This window comes from Homalodisca vitripennis, chromosome 5 (genome assembly GCF_021130785.1).
Source record: "Homalodisca vitripennis isolate AUS2020 chromosome 5, UT_GWSS_2.1, whole genome shotgun sequence".
NCBI classification, from domain to species: Eukaryota; Metazoa; Arthropoda; class Insecta; order Hemiptera; family Cicadellidae; genus Homalodisca; species Homalodisca vitripennis.
The window spans coordinates 185,156,155-185,174,017 of NC_060211.1; the positions used below are offsets into that span (position 1 = coordinate 185,156,155).

General features: G+C 40.4%; 1 protein-coding gene across 2 annotated transcripts in view; it reads left to right on the plus strand.

Moving 5' to 3' along the window:
• Positions 1–17,863, plus strand: part of LOC124363321 (fatty-acid amide hydrolase 2-like) — a 42,302-nt gene that overhangs the window by 15,188 nt on the left and 9,251 nt on the right. For both annotated transcript variants that reach the window (XM_046818566.1, XM_046818565.1), the window contains exons 2-6: positions 5,974–6,150; positions 8,553–8,772; positions 10,301–10,518; positions 12,533–12,644; positions 13,364–13,527. In XM_046818566.1, coding sequence (XP_046674522.1) covers positions 5,974–6,150; positions 8,553–8,772; positions 10,301–10,518; positions 12,533–12,644; positions 13,364–13,527 — 891 coding nt within the window. The remainder of the gene's footprint in view (positions 1–5,973; positions 6,151–8,552; positions 8,773–10,300; positions 10,519–12,532; positions 12,645–13,363; positions 13,528–17,863) is intronic.

Consider the following 17,863-nt stretch of genomic DNA (forward strand, 5'->3'; position numbering starts at 1 on the left):
CGTGGTTCTTCCTCCATGACTGGCTGTGGCCCTTGACGTCCTCTCAGCATACACAAACCACGCACCTCTTTCATCCTGTCACAAATCAGGTCTATAATGCTCGCTACAGTCTATAATTATCAATATTTGTAATAGATATTCTCGTCAGAGGTGAGGCTCTTCTGAGATGGTACGTGTTTCTTCCTCCGTTGTCTGCTGTTGCCCTTGACCGTCTCTACATCATACGCCAAACCACGCACCTCCTATCATTCTGTCCACAATCAGGTCTATAATGCTCGCTACAGTCTATAATCTTATCAATATTGTCTAGATATTCTCCGTCTGTGTGAGGCGCTTCTTGATATGGTACGTGTTCTTCCTCCGTTGTTCCTGCTGTGCCCTTGAACGTCTCTCAGCATACTCAAACCACGCACCCCCCTGTCATCCTTAACAATCAGGTCAATAATGCTCTGCCTACAGTCTATAATCTTATCAATATTGTCAAAGATATTCCGTCTGTGTGAGGCGCTTCCTTGAGATGTACGTGTTCTTCCCCCGTTGTCGGCTGTGTGCCCTTGACTTCCCTCTCAGCATTACTCAAACCACCACCTCCTGTCCATCCTGTCACAATCAGTCTATAATGCTCCGCTACAGTCTATAATCTTATCAATATTGTAATAGATATATCTCCGTCTGTGTTGAGGGGGCGCTTCTTGAGATGGTAACGGTGTTCTTCCTCCGTTGTCTGCTGAGGCCCTTGACGTCTCTCATCAGACTCAAACTCACGCCCTCCTTGTCATCCTGTCACAATCATGTCTATAATGCTCGTTACAGTCTATAATCTTATCAATATTGTTCTAATATTCTCGTCTGTGGTGAGGCGCTTCTGGAGATGGTAACGTGTGTCTTCCTCCATTGTCCTGCTGTGGCCCTGACGTCTCTTCAGCATACTCCAAACCACGCACCTCCTGACATCCTGTTCACAAATCAGTTACCTAAAATGCCGCTACAGTCTATTAATCTTAATCAATATTGTATAGGATAGTTCTCGTCTGTGGTGAGGTGCTTCTTGAGATGGACGTGTTTCTTCCTCCGTTGTCCTGCTGAGGCCTCTTGACGTCTCTCAGCATACTCAAACCACGCACCTCCCTATCATTCTTTCACAATCAGGTCTTATAATGCCTCGCTACAGTCCCATAATCTTATCAATTATTGTCTAGATATTCTCGTCTGTGGTGAGGCGCTTCTAATGGTACGTGTTCTTCCTCGTTTGTCTATACTGTGGCCCGTTGACGTCTCTTCAGCATACTCAAACCACGCACCTCCTGTCATCCTGTCACATCGGTCTATAATGCTCGCTACAGTCTATATCTTATCAATATTGTCTAGAATATCTCGTCCTGTGGTGAGCGCTTCTTGAGATGGTACGTGTTCTTCCTCCGTTGTCTGCTTGTGTCCCTTGACGTCTCTTCAGCATACTCAACCACCACGCACTCCATTCATCCTGTCACAATCAGTCTATAATGCTCGCTACAGTCTATAATCTTATCATATTGTCTAGATATTCTCGTCTGTGGTGGAGGCGCTTCTTGAGATGGTACGTGTTCTTCCTCCGTTGTCTGCTGTGCCCCTTGACGTCCTCTTCAGCATACTCAAACCACGCACCTCCTGTCATCCTGTCACAATCAGGTCTATAATGCTCGGTACAGTCCAATAAATCTTATCAATATTGTCTAGATAATCTCGTCTGTGTGAGGCCGCTTCTTGAGATGGTACGTGTTTCTTCCCTCCGTTGTCCTGCAGTGGCCTGACGTCCCTCTCAGCAATACTCAAACCCACGCACCACCTGTCATCCTGGCACAATCCTGGTCAGAATGCTCGCTACAGTCTAAAATCTTATCAATAATTGTATAGATATTTTCTCGTCTGTGGTGAGTCGCTACTTGAGAATGGTACGTGTTCTTCCTCCGATTGACTGCTGTGGCCCTTGAACGTCCACTCAAGCATACTCAAACCACGCACCTCCTTTCAATCCTGTCACAATCAAGGTCTATAATGCCTCGCTACAGTCAATAATCTTATCACATATTGTCTAGAATTCTCGTCTGTGGTGGAGGCGCTTCTTGAGATGGTACTGTTTTTCTCCTCCGTTGTCTGCTTGTGGCCCTTGACGTCTCTCAGCATACTCAAACCACGCACCTCCTGTCATCCTGACACAACTCAGGTCTAAAATGCTCCGCTACAGTCTATAATCTTATCAATATTGTCTAGATATTCTCGTCTTGGTGAGGCGCTTCTTGAGATGGTACTATGTTCTTCCTCCGTTGCTGCTGTGGCCTTGACGTCTCTCAGCATACTCAAACCACGCACCTCCTGTCATCCTGTCACAATCAGGTCTATATGCTCGTTACATTCTATAATCAAATCAATATTGTCTAGAATTCTCGTCCTGTGATTAGGCGCTTCTTGAGATGAGTACGTGTTCTTCCTCCGTTGTCTGCTGTGGCCCCTTGACAGTCTCTCAGCATACTCAAACCACGGCACCTCCTGTCCATCGCCTGTCCACAATCAGGTCTATAATGCTTGCCCTACAGTCTATAATCTTATCAATATTTCCTAGAGTATTTCTCGTCTGGTGGTGAGGCCTTCTTGAGATGGTACGTGATCTTCCTCGTTGTCTGCTGTGGCCCTTGACGTCTCTTAACAGCATTACTCAAACCAGCGCACCTCCTGTAATCCTGTCACAATCAGGTCTATAATGCCGGTAACAGTCTATAATCTTATCAATCTTGTCTAGATATTCTCGTCTGTGTGAGGCGCTTCTTGATATGTACGTGTTCTTCCACCCTTGAGTCTGCTGTGGCCCTTGACGTGCTCTTCCAGTCAAACTCAAACCACGCACCTCCTGTCATCCTCTGTCGACAATCAAGGTCTATATGCCTCGGTACAAGTCTATAATCTATCAATATTGTCTAGATATTCTCGTCTGTGGTGAGGCGTAGGCGGGCTTCTTGATATGGTAACGTGTTTTTCTTCCTCCGTTGTCTGCTGTGGCCCTTGACTCTCTCAGCATACTCAACCACGCACCACCCCATGTCATCCTGTCACAATCATGTCTATAAAGCTTCGTACAGTCTATAATCTTACATATTGTCTAGATATTCTCGTCTGTGGTGAGGCGCTTCTTGAGATGGAACGTGTTCTTCCTCCTGTGTCTCTGTGGCCCTTGACGTCTATCATGCATACTCAAACCACGCACCTCCTGACATCCTGTCCACAATCAGTCCTATAATGCTAGCTACAGTCCCTATAATCATATCAATATTGTCCTAGAATTCTCGTCTTGGTGAGCGCTTTCTTGAGATTTGTACGTGTTCTTCCTCATTGTCAGCTGTGGCCCTGACGTCTCATCAGCTTACCTCAAACCACGCACTCCTGTTCATCCTGTCACAATCAGGTCTATAATGCTCGCTACGTCTATAATCTTATCAATATTGTCTAGAATATTCCAGTCTGTGGTGAGCGCTTCTTGAGATGGTAACGTGTTCTTCCTCCATTGTCCTGCTGTGGCCCTTGACGTTCTCTCAGCAAACTCAAACCACGCACCTCCTTGTCATCCTGTCACAATCAGGTCTACATGCTCGCTACAGTCTATAATCTTATCCCAATATTGTCTAGATATTCTCGTCTGTGGGTGAAGGCGCGTCTTGAGATGGTACGTGTTCTTCCTCCGTTGTCTGCCTGTGGCCCTTGACGTCTCTCAGCATACTCAAACCACGCAAAGCAGGGACCATCACCTCCCTGTGATCATTCTGTCACAAACAGGGGTCTTATAATGCTCGCTACAGTCAATAATCTTATCAATATTGTCATAGATATTTCTCGTACTGTGGTGAGCGCATCTTGAAGATGGTACTAGTGTTCTTCCTCCGTAGTCTGCTTGTGGCCCTTGACGTCTCTCAGCATACTCAACCACGCACCTCCGTCATCCTTCACAAACAGGTCTATAATGCTCGGTACAGTCGAAATCTTATCAATAATGTCTAGATATACTCGACTGTGGTGAGGCCTTCCTTGAGATGGTACGTTTCTTCCTCCGTTGTCTGCTGTGGCCCTTGACGTCCTCTCAGCATACTCAACCACGCACCTCCTGTCATTCTGTCACAATCCAGTCTATAATGCTCGCTACAGTCTAAAATCTTATCATATTTTTCTAGATATTGCTCGTCTGTGTGAGGCGCTTCTGAGATTGGTACGTGTTCTTCCTCCCGTTGTCTGCTGTGGCCCTTGACGTCCTCACAGCATACTCAAACCACTCAACCTCCTGTCTCCTGTCACAATCAGGTCTATAATGTCGGTACAGTCTATAATCTTATCAATATTGTCTAGATATTCTCGTTCTGTTGTGAGCGCTTCTTGATATGGTACGTGTTTCTTCCTCCGTTGTCTGCTGTGGCCCGTGACGTCTCTCAGCGTACTCAAACCACCGCACCTCCTGTCATCCTGTCACCATCAGGTCTATAATGCTCGCTACAGTCGTATAATCTATCAATAGTGTATTAATATTTCTCGTCTGTTGGTGAGGCCTTCTTGAGATGGTACGTTTGTTCTTCCTCCGTTTCTGCTGTGGCCCTTGACGTCTCTCAGCATACTCAAACCACGCACCTCCTGTCCTCCTGTCACAATCAGGTCTATAATGGCTCGGTACAGTCCTATAATACTTATCAATATTGTCTAGATATTCTCTCTTGGTGAGGCGCTTCTTGAGATGGGTACGTGTTTCTTCCACCGTTTGTCTGCTGTGGCCCTTGGACGTCTCTCAGCATACTCAAACCACGCACCTGCTGTCATCCTGTTCCAATCAGGTCTAATAATGCTCGGTACAGTCTATAATCTATCAATCTTGTCTAGATATCTCGTCTGTGGTGAGGCAGCTTCCTTGAGATGGTACTGTTCTTCCTCCGTTGTCTGCTGTGGCCCTTGACTCTCTTCACATAACATCCAACCACGCACCTCCTGTCATTCCTGTCACAATCAGGTCAATATGCTCGCTACAGTCCCTATAATCTTATCAATATTGTCTAGATATTCTCGACCCTGTGGTGAGGCGCTACTTGAGAAGGTACGTGTTCTTCCTCCGTTGTCTGCCTGTGGCCCTTGACCGTCCTCTCAGCATACTCAAACCACGCACCTCCTGTTCATCCCTGGTCACAATCAGTCTAGTAATGCTCGGTACAGTCTATAATCTTAACAATATTGTCTAGATATTCTCGTCTGTGTGAGGCGCTTCTTGAGATGGTAGGGGTTTTTTTATTTTTTTTTTTTGGGCGTGTTCTTCCACCGTTGTCTGCTGTGGCCCTTGACCCCGTCTCTCAAGCATACTCAAACCACGCAACCTCCTGTCATCCTGTCCACCAATCAGGTCTATTATTCTCTGCTACATGTCGATAATCTTATCAATATTGTCAAGATTATACTCGTCCTGTGGTTGAGGCCTTCTTGAGATGGTACGTGTTCTTCCTCCGTTGTCTGCTGTGGCCCTTGACGTCCTCTCAGCATACTCCAACCACGCACTCCTGTCATCCTGTCACAATCAGTTCTATAATGCTCGGTACAGTCATAATCTATCAATATTGGTCCAGAATATTCCTCGACTGTGGTGAGGCGCTCTTGTATGGTACGTGTTCTTCCTCCGTTTCTGCCTGTGGCCCTTGACGTCTCTCAGCATACTCAAACCCGCACCTCCTGTCATCCTGTCACAATTCAGGTCTATAAGCTCTCGCTACAGTCCTAAAGTAATCTTATCAATATTGTCTAGATATTCTACGTCTGTGGTGAGGCGCTTCTTTGAGCATTGGTACGTGTTCTTCCTCCATTGTCTGCTGTGGCCCCTTGACGTCTCTCAGCATACTCAAACCACGCACCTCCTGTCATCCTGTCACAATCAGGTCTATAATGCTCGCTACAGTCTATAATCTTATCAATATTGTCTAGATATTCTCGTCTGTGGTGAGGCGCTTCTTGAGATGGTACGTGTTCTTCCTCCGTTGTCTGCTGTGGCCCTTGACGTCTCTCGGCAGTCTCACTCCGCGCACCCCCTGCCCTCCGGTTACCAACAGGCTACTACTGCTCCCTGCTGTTGACTTGGCAAAGATTATCCGCACCAGACAGGTTCGTAAGTAAATTCCCATCTTGTAATTTTTACAGTTATTTGTATAATTAATTTTAAAAACAGCTCAACGTATAAATATCGTTCACTGCTGTTCTCCACCATTCATATGAGTTTTATGCTTCCCGAATTCGTTTTAATTTTAATTCGTACATTTTATACTTTTTACTAAAAATAATTTGTATCTTTGTCTATAATTTAAACGAAAAATCGATTAGATAGTATTGCCGAACTGTATGACACTAATGCTGCAATAGAGTGTGTTGCTGTGAGGTCCAGGTCTGATCATGAAAATGTTACTGATAACGCCGTAACACTGGTGGTTAGTAGTCGGGAAGAACGAAAAATACTATTTGTAATTGTTTTTATTTAACTACACAAATAGTTAAAGATCTTTAAACATTTTGCGGGCGGAATTATTCAATAGTTATAATATTACGTTATGTGAAATATAACGTCGGAAACTCGGTATAGTAAGTATAATACCCATTTATTACAACCAGAGAAATTTAACTTGAAAAATTTACAAAGTTTACTTAAAATGTTTAAGTTAAATCTCTCCCAAGCAGAACATGTTTCGATCATGCCAATATTTTACGACTTCACATACAGCAGTGGTTCTCATACTTTAGACAATGAAGCGTTTTGTTACTTTAGTAGTCAATACATTCAATACAGCTATGTTGTTTTATTATTTTCCTTCCGATGTTTGATTCTGCCACATTGATGATACATTCACATTCAACACATAGAGATTTTGTAAACGCCTATGTTTGCTAGTATTCTGTAGTGCAGTATGTATTATCATCCAAACCAATAAATTATACGTAGATTACGTACGAGGTGAAGTGGAATACTCGGAACACCATTAATTAATTATTATCGGATTTCCGAGACTCGTGACGTAGTGCTGTATCTAGCTGTGAATATTTGAACTAGATACTGTGTGTGAATGTGATTACGATTTATCTGATATTGTGCTTTTCCGTAGGGACGATTACCCAGTATGGAGGGGGCTTTTGTGCTTTCTTAATCACTGAAAGATGAAATCATAACTTATCAAGGATATTGAGACTGATTTTTCCCAACCTGTGCATTTATACTTGTGAAACATCCTGTGTTTTTTCAAACTTCCATGAAATTTGGCACCTCTATTTATGTATTATTTTATAATCCCTCCTAATGGATGAAATCCTACAAGGTGATGGTTGAATTCTGTCCGAGTTACAATTGGAAGTAGAATCTATTCTGAGTGGATAAAAACCGGATGTGTCACTGACAGTTGGGCAACCGGAAGAATGTCGAGGTTTGACACATTACTAACCGCAAATGCCAAGATGGCTTTGGTTGGTAAAGAGATAACTTTATCTGCATGTCTAGCCACTGCGGATGGTGACTGTTAAAGTGGATGAGCTCCCTTGGTGTTAAAGAGTTTTTCCAAAGCTACACGCGTGAGAGTTCCGCCCCGTGCCTGTTTTCACTGGTAGTCTGAAACAGAGAAATCTTCTCATTCTTTAAGGTGACATGACTGAAAAAGGCCTACAATCCCCTACCATAGTTGCTCTACCATGAGACTGCCAGGAGACGGCTCACTTCTCTCTTGGTGCCTTTCATTTCAGAAGATGATAAAAAAAAGATATAGATAAAGAATGTCTTCTTTCACCAGGTGCCTTAGGCTAAGGAGCTCTTTTTGATGGTCAACCTGGGGACCAACGGCTTGAATGTGACTTCCGAACCACCACCAATGGTCGGGCAGGCGAGCTACTTGCATGGACAGGGTCACTCAGCGGTCACCCATCCAAAAAGCAGCCACACTCGACGTTGCTAGATCTGGTTATCTTGCGATAACAGCCGTACACTTTACTGCGCCAATGGCAACTTGTACAGAAGAATTTGCAGGCTTAAAAGTACTAAGATGTTTTCTCGGAATTTTCATAGTAAAAAACCCCTGTGATTCGGCTTTTAGGTAGAATTTGCTACATTTAGTACAAGAGTTTCTTTCAATCGTCATCATATATAAACTCGAGTATTTGTCCACTAAAAACTGATATCACAAAGATGTATCAGTCCCACCGTGTCAGGTACACGAGCGAGTATTATTAATTAATACGTTACTATTGAGTAATACCTGAGCGCTAATTTTATCAAAGACTCATGTATTCCTAATTACTGCATCTCTTTCCACTCCTATTTTCTTACTTGTAGACTAATATATTTTACCCCTGGTAAAATTCAGTTTCGTCTACTCTACAGTGGTGGTTCAGAACTAAAACGTATATACCAAGAGACAGTGAGAGTAACTTAGTTCAATTTAGCTGTATGGTTCTAAATATTTCACGGGTACAGAAACATTTAAATTGTACATCTAAGTTAAATTTGAGATTTCTGCCGATTGTCCGACCAGGTGACATGTACGGAGGTGGTGGAGGCCTACATCTCCAGGGCGAAGGAAGTGAACCCTCTGGTAAATGCCATCGTCCAGGACAGGTTCCAGGAAGCTCTGGTAGAAGCTGAGGAGATCGATGGACTCTTATCCTCTGGTAAACTCAGCGTTGAGCACATGGAGAACAACCTCCCCCTCCTCGGTGTTCCGCTCACTGTCAAGGAGACCATCGCAGTTAGAGGTAGAAGAGTTTTGTCTGAGACAGTAGTAATAATAGTTTAGTTTTCTTTGAAACAGCAATTTAAAATTTATTCATTAAAAAAGTCTTCTTTGTCAAGATAGTTTCAACTGGTCGGCAATAGGTTCGTTGCAATGATTTTTAACATGCAAGCAATTACGCGGTATCGTAAAAATGCTTTAACATTAAACCTATTTAATTACTAATGATACTCTTGGAAATTGCTTAAGTACACCAATTAATGATTTAAATTTACTCTTATATACAAAAGTGTTACTCGATTATTGCGACTAACACAATGAAGATATAAACATTTGATGAAGAGTTTTTAACAAAATAAAACTCTTTTTTAAAGTTTGGTTTATGATTTTATAATTTTATTTTAATTAACCTCTATTTACTGCACCAGAAAATGGGTCTTCCTATTTTAATCAAGAGGGTTTGCTTCTCTTAAACAAATCAGGTATCACATTCGTCATTGGTTCATCGTGGTTTCTGAAATATAAAATCGCATATTTATTTAAGGATGGAATATGATAGCGTAATAATTTGAAACACAGAAATAACCCAATAGAGGTTCATTAACGCTTTGATATTGTTTCGTAATGATTAAAAATCATCAAAAACTTTACTTGTGTCCTCTTTTACTGAGTGCGCACAAGTTAAAATTTCACCAAACATTGAGACAAATACTCATTCTGCACTGCACACTCTAAGATTTCCAGCACTGCCTGATCTCTTAATTACTTGTATATTTATGAAATAATTAATATTTTGGAAAAAGATATTGATAGTTTTACGTGTAGGTCTGATGTCCATGTCCATAATACTAGGTATATAAATAAAATTTATATAACAAGATCACAAAAATTATTAACAACATTAACAAGATTATTTATTGACAAGGACACAAAAATATCACAATACACTTGCTGCAGAATTGTATAATAAGCTACAAAATGTGCCTGGTAGACGTTACATGTGATAAGATGTTCTCTGACAGACTGTTTAATTGAATTTAAATACGTCGTATGTATTCTGTTAACGAATTTATTGAATGTAAAATTGTATTTTAATTTAATTAGTGTATTTCTAATTTTAATATTTTATTTTAGTTATTTGCTATCTGTTCTTTGGTACCAAATTTGTTTTTATCTAAAGCCTGTATTCTTGTTACTTTTAATTGTTACTTTGGTATGACTTTCAAAATTGTATTTCTGTTATTGTCTTATTGGTTATTATTATTTGAAATTGTGTTGTTATTTTATATTTTAGTTTAACATTTTAGAATATTACTTGAACTATGAGGATCTGCCAGAGGCCAATACAATGTCATTTTTGTTGTTTGCTTCTTTGTTTTGGATTTTATGACCTGCGTACCACATCTGTTTGTAGGATTAATATTTTTATAGTTGTTGACGAGACCTATTGTAATTTTGGTAATTTCTTAATGGTCAATAAATATCTTATTCTATATCTTATCTTATCTTATCCTATATCTTATCTTATCTTAAAGCGTCACTGCTTCCAGGAATGAGTAACAACGGAGCCTGGAGCTTGGTGCCCTCCCACACCGCCAGGGAGGACGCGGACATCGTCAGACTCCTGAGGGAGGCCGGGGCTATCCCCCTCCTGGTCAGCAACACTCCGGAACTCTGCATGAACTGGGAGACAGACAACCCCCGCGTGGGGAGAACCAACAATCCCTACGACCCCAGGAGGACCCCAGGAGGATCTTCTGGCGGTGAGGTAATTCACTCCTACCGGAAGTAGTTTTAGACGTTTCTTTTGAATCTTGCAAATGATTACTCACGACCATCTCCAATTACATAAATTGTCGGTTTGAAATACATTTTATTTTACAAAAGAGCGAAGCTTTTATAAATTTACCGACCGAGCTACTTGGCTTTACATCCGATACCCGTGATATCCTATCTTTTCATGAGGAATTGACATTCCAAGCAGGACAGACGCCATTGGATTCTGACTTTGATCATATATTAGTTATACAACTCAATTTCAATCTTTTTACTGTCGTAGACATCTATTACATGTATGACAAACGTCAGTAGTACATTATTGTAACTTAAAATATAAAAATACAATATTTGTATGAAATTCAAGAAAAATAAGAAAGTAAACGTACATTAAATAATAAAAATAACAAAAATGATTAATACACTAGAGTTGAGGCCGGAAACTCACCAACCGAATAAAAGCAACCCTCTAATAGGTATTCTTTTAGTTGTTTTTTTTTTTTAATTGTTTTTTCAGTTATATTTTTTAAATGACCGGGGAGTTTCCAAAAAAACCCTAGCCCTTGAGATTTGAGGCAGTCCACCCGCCAGAGCCGAGCGATGTTGGGTTTGTCGCAGGTCTACTCGGGCTCGCGTGTTGTGGATTAGCTGAGTTTTGAGGCAGTCCACCCGCCAGAGCCGAGCGATGTTGGGTTTGTCGCAAGTCTACTCGGGCTCGCGTGTTGTGGATTAGCTGAGTTTTGAGGCAGTCCACCCGCCAGCCGAGCGATGTTGGGTTTGTCGCAAGTCTACTCGGGCTCGCGTGTTGTGGATTAGCTGAGTTTTGAGGCAGTCCACCCGCCAGAGCCGAGCGATGTTGGGTTTGTCGCAAGTCTACTCGGGCTCGCGTGTTGTGGATTAGCTGAGTTTTGAGGCAGTCCATCCGCCAGAGCCGAGCGATGTTGGGTTTGTCGCAAGTCTACTCGGGCTCGTGTGTTGTGGATTAGCTGAGTTTTGAGGCAGTCCATCCGCCAGAGCCGAGCGATGTTGGGTTTGTCGCAAGTCTACTCGGGCTCGCGTGTTGTGGATTAGCTGAGTTTTGAGGCAGTCCACCCGCCAGAGCCGAGCGATGTTGGGTTTGTCGCAAGTCTACTCGGGCTCGCGTGTTGTGGATTAGCTGAGTTTTGAGGCAGTCCATCCGCCAGAGCCGAGCGATGTTGGGTTTGTCGCAAGTCTACTCGGGCTCGTGTGTTGTGGATTAGCTGAGTTTTGAGGCAGTCCATCCGCCAGAGCCGAGCGATGTTGGGTTTGTCGCAAGTCTACTCGGGCTCGCGTGTTGTGGTCATGTATAGCAGCTCCATCTACTACATTTGCACAATGAAACCTGGCATAGATGATGGTCTCGTAGATATACAAAGATGGGAAAGTCAAAATGCTGTGCTCTTTAAATGCATTTCTGTATGAACTTCTGTGAGATATGCCAGCCACAACACGCACAATTCGTTTCTGTAAAACGAAAACCCGTTTTAGTAAGTACTGAGGTGCCGAGCCCCAAACAAGAAGTCCATACCGCAACCGTGACTATACCAAACCAAAATATATTAGGTTTAACAACTGAACATGGCGATATTTTGCAAACTGGGACATCAGGAAGGACGATGAAGACAAAGAGGCAGACACAAAGTTTATGTGGGATCGCCAAGTCAAGTCATCGTCCACCTGAAGTCCCAAATATTTTACTGATAATTGGTGTTCTATTTTTTCTTCGTTTATTTCAATACATGGAGGATGAATATGATTTTTTTTTATTCTGTAAACTTTGTTTTTTTTATTTATATATTTAAATTTAAAAAGTTGTTCAACTAGTATAATTATATATAATCAAAGATGCTACACAACAATTAAACTTATACCAGTTTATTTGGCATCTGATGATGTAACATTATTATTTTAATGGCAAGATTCCAGTTTATATTGAGTATCACCCAGCTCGTTCTATTGTATCATCAACAGTTGTTGTATTCCAGGCAGCCCTACTGGGGTCCGCAGCCTCCGTGGTGGGGGTCGCCTCAGACATCGGCGGCTCGCTGAGGTTACCTGCGATGTTCACGGGGGTCTACGGCCACAAGCCCACGCCTGGTGAGTGTTCCCACTAGGTCATCGGTAGTTCTTCACATCCTAACTACAATTTCCTTTCACTGGTTCCACACCTCCAATATCGTCATGATCGTCCTGAAAACATCGTGATGGAAACATTCCTTCCATCGGGATGATCTGGACTTTTTAAATCTTTACCATTAAAAGAGGTCATAACAACCCAATAATCTCAATTATGAATTACTTATGATAATTTAATATGAGTGTTAATATACTTATGCTAACTTCGTGCCAATAATCTTACCCATGCGGTCCATCAAAAGAGTTACTGTAATTCCAGGAAAGTATAAACTTTCTAGAGCATGTTCTAGAGAACAAAGTAAGTCTTTCCTTCAGTAACATTTCTGAGTAGTACCGCTTCCCGAGTTTGAATCCCGATTTGGGCGTGGCTTTTCACAGACTAAAAAACACCATCTTTGCCTGTGGCCAATTAGTGTTGTATGAGCACACAAACTTGGTTTTCGTAAAATATATAGAGGAACGTAGGAAAACTATTATCGTCACTCATGCTGGTTTTGGTGGTAATTGAAATGGGAAGCCATCAAAGAGTTACAAATATCGAACGGTAACTTTTTCTTTCTCAGATTCCGCTTAAAATTAACCGCCAGACTACTATCGTAAAGCGATGAGATAAACAGTTCCGGGAAAGGCTCCATATCTCCGAAGTCAGAACGGTAATCTATCCTTCCTCTGTTATCAAGGTTACGTGAGCAACCGAGGCCACAGACCGAGTTCGCAGGACGGCTGCTGGGACCACTACTTCACCCTGGGCCCGATGTGTCGTTACGCTCGAGATCTGCCCGTCATCCTCAACACGATAGTCGCCGACCCGAGGAGGGCCCAAGAGCTCAGGCTGGATGAGCAGGTCAGTCTTCCCACTGTTGTTAATCCTGTAAGGACTCCAATGGTTGGATTTAAGTTTTTGCTAGGATTTCCACAGTGATCAGTATCCCCGCCAATTTGTTCTAAACGTTCCTTTAATCTAAGTTCCTAAACTGCACATTTTAAGTCAAGATTTATCGACTTTACAGTATTGCAGCATACCAAAGAAATATTGTTTCCGAGAAATGCTATTTTAAGAAACGTAAGCAAATTAATATTAGTTCGTTTGAGAGAATAGATAACTTTCTGAATTGATTCACCTTATTATTTTCAAAATGAATATGAAGTGTGTGTGTGTGTGTGTGTGTGTGTGTGTGTGTGTGTGTGTGTGTGTGTGTGTGTGTGTGTGTGTGTGTGTGTGTGTGTGTGTTTTCAACGCTAGCTAACTGCTGTTAATAAACTCAATATGTCATATATGTCCCGACTTTGTACATACGTTTTGTTTTATAAATGCCAATATTAGGTATTATTCATAGCTAATTTTGTGTTTACCCTAATGAAAATTATGTAACTCATTTAAAATATTTCAAATTTAATCATTCGTTATTAAAACTAACGTCATCAGTTTTTAGACAAATTTTAAAAGTTTGATATTTTTTGTAAGCCAATTTTAATTAGACCTAGCAGTTGACAAATTTAATGAATCAATTCGCTGTACTAATAAAAAGTCTTGTATTCCGTAGGCCAATACAATGAAGATGTAGACTGTTTTAACACGATTTAATGACTATTGTTTCGTTGTGTACCTCTACAATAAATACATAACTGTTATAAACACAATTATACGGCTTTAACCCATTAGTGCATAGCGTCCTAAAAATAAGACGCTTGATAAATAATTTTTTTAAGGGATATTTTAGTCTAAAAGCAATTGGAGTTGGCCCCACTGCTTCCTCTAGATACCACAGCTGAGGCAGAGCACATTATTAGTTGAGTTCAACATAACCTCAATTTGCATACATGTTGAAATGTCTCGCAACAATTTTGTTGTAACACACCAAGGGTAAGTTTATTTTATTTATATTTTTATTAGATATAGTTTTGTAACTTTAACTATATTTCCTACATACTAGTAATACAATGAAATGAATGTTGCATCATAAATGTTAATACTGCAGTATTCTTACTTTCTTTGGCGATTCATTCAGCAGCGTCCCATTTTTTGGGACACTATGCAACTGGGCAATCGTGAGGACCATTTCAGACCTTTATACCACATAGCTACTTTTTTTATTTTACAGCTGTAGTAACATATTTTTAGTGTACTTATTTATTGTTTTTTGTTCTTATAATGTTTTGTAAAATTAAAATTAACATTCCCTATGAAAATTAAGTTATAAATAAATATAGGCTAAGTTTCTACAAACATGTACGTAAAAACATTACGTGTAGACCTAATTTAAATTTGTTTTCAGCCTAACTGTGGAGAATATTTTGGCGGAGTTAGAAGATGATGATGATGATGGAGTCGAAAGACTAATCTACGTTGTTCCCCCGAACGAGTTTGGAGAAACCGATGTGTGACAGTGATAACTCGGATGACGAACATGTAGGAAATATTAACAATCTTGGGCGCAATTTACTTCTGAGTGAATGTGAAGTTCAAACTGCTTGTTCACCTGATGAGTCTATCTTAACAGTAAATAGTTCTTGCATGAGTAATGTTCAAAGGAATGATATATCTACTGCAGGGATTGAGACTGAACGTGAGGCAACAGCTCAGGATCCACAACCAAGTAAACTTAGCATAAATTTAGTTACATCTAGTGAGTTAAGTAAAGGGATCAAAAAACGCCCCCATAAAAAACTAAGTATGCATTGCTTTAAACTCAGATAGTGAGGGAAGTGACAATGAACCCGACTAGAAAAGAAAACTAAACGGAACAAAAATTGATAGGGAAGAAACATTTATCAAAAAAACAATTAGCTGCAAAAGTAAAGGAGGAAAAAATAAATCAGTGGAAAACTTCTAAACCTAATTTTTGGAATGGAAAACTAATTGTGAGCATTTGCCTTGCTCTGATGAGGCTATGGAGAGCCAAACGCCATTTGAATTTTTTTCATTATTTTTTAATAACGAACTGTTAGACTTGATCTGTGAGCAAAGTAATTTGTATGCTTCACAAAAAAAATGTAAATTTGAATTTGACACGTGATGAACTGCTTGTGTTCTTTGGTGGACTGCTTATGTCGGGGTACGCAAAATACCCCAATAAAAGAATGTACTGGTCAAGGGACAATGATGTGCCCACTTTGTTGTCTGAAAGTATGCGTTGCAACCGCTTTGAACAAATCTTACGCTTCCTCCACTTGAATGACAACAGTAAGATTGATTCTGATAGGCTCTACAAGCTACGACCATACATAGAAATCTTGAACACCGCTTTTGCCCAACACGGGGGGCTGGATGAAAAATCTTTCAGTTGACGAGAGTATGATTCCTTATTATGGTAAGCAACTACTCTAAACAATTCATCAGAGGTAAGCCAATACGTTTTGGCTTCAAAAAATTGGGCAATATGCTCTTCCAGTGGCTACCTTGTCAGTTTTTCAATTTTATACAGGTGTTGACAAAACTCGTGTGAGAGTAAGTTTGGACTTGGGGGTGATGTGGTTATTGAACTATTAGAAAAAGCCAGGGTTCCTACAAACAGTGGACACAAGATTTTTATAGACAACTTTTTTTACCTCAGTTCCACTCGTAAAACATTTGGCTGAGATTGGAATTTGTGTAACTGGAACATTGAGAGCTGACAGAATGTGAGTATTGTCCGTTGAAAAGTCCTCAAGATCTTAAAAAAGAACCTAGAGGGTCCTATGACTTCCGAACTACAGAGAGTACGATGTTGGTAAGATGGCATGATAATAATAATCGTTACAGTGGCCACAAACCATGAAAAATCTAAATGTGGGAACCACAACAAGATGGTCAAGAGAGAAAAAAGCAAAGGTACAAGTGCAACAGCCTACGGTATTTTTGCCAATTTATAACAAAGGAATGGGGGAGTTGATCTCCTTGATCAAAACATTGCAACATATAGGACACGAATGCGCCAACGGAAGTGGTGGTGGCCTATATTTGTATACCTTTCGATGCATCAGTCTCCAATGCATGGTTACTGAACAGGAAACTTCTTCCCTCTCAAGACTCCATTCCCCAACTGTTAAAAATTCCGGAGAAATTTGGCTTTATTTATATTGAAAAAGTATGGAAAACCCTCTACTCAAGGGAAGATATCTCCTAAAACCACTCCCAGAAGTGAAACGTGACAACACTGACCACTGGCCATTGGAGAATGAAACACAGAGAAGATGTGCTAACTGTACTGGAAAGGCAAAGTTCATTTGTTCAAAGTGCAAAGTGGGACTGCATCCTAAGTGTTTCATGGACTACCATAACAGAAAGTAACATGGTAGTTCACAAAAACCTGTTTGTAAATATTGATTTGTTAACTATATTTGTGCTTAGTTCCATTTTATTTACCCTCTCATGTTTTAGAATTTTATCATACAATTTGTAAATTTCGTCGAAAGACGTTTTAAATACTGTGAAATAAATATTTTCATTTTAGATGGTGTTTATATTGACATCCAAACTACACTTATGCATAAAATTCTTTTTTTATATTGTACACATATAATGGAGAAAGATACAGTCATAGCGTAACTTAAATTTCTGCTAAAATTTCACTAATGTAGTCACAGTGCATGATGTCCTATTTATAAGACGGCTGAAATTTCACCAAGGTAGTCATTATGCATAACGTCCTATTTATAAGACGGCTGTTATTTCAAAAGTAAACTATATAAGTTTTTTTAATATATTTTTCCCATGTTTTATAAAGTGCAAATAATGCATTTAAATTAGTTTCAAGAAAAAAATTTACAAAAAAAACTTTATGCACTAATGGGTTAAACACACTATAGTGACATATTAATAGCGCTCATGGTTAGACACCGTTACGAACCTCTCAATCTGCTAGTTACGAAAATTGCTACCAGAGCGCATCATAGTTCAGCTACAAAACTGTTTAGCGCTGTTCCTTCCAGGTAGCGCCACGTGTAGCGATGTTAAACGCTGTACGATATTACACTTCCGTACGATATCATTAGGTTCTTTCTTCTTTGTTAGTACATTAATTATTAATCTAAAGATGAAAACGAGAGTATGTATAATGGAGGTTCTGAAGTGCATTTAATTCATCCCTTAGTTACTTTTCCGTAGCAAAATATTAGTTATGTACATTACTTATAAAATATAACTTTAAACAAATATTAAACATTATGTTTCTATTTTATATACCGTGCGTACGTGACTA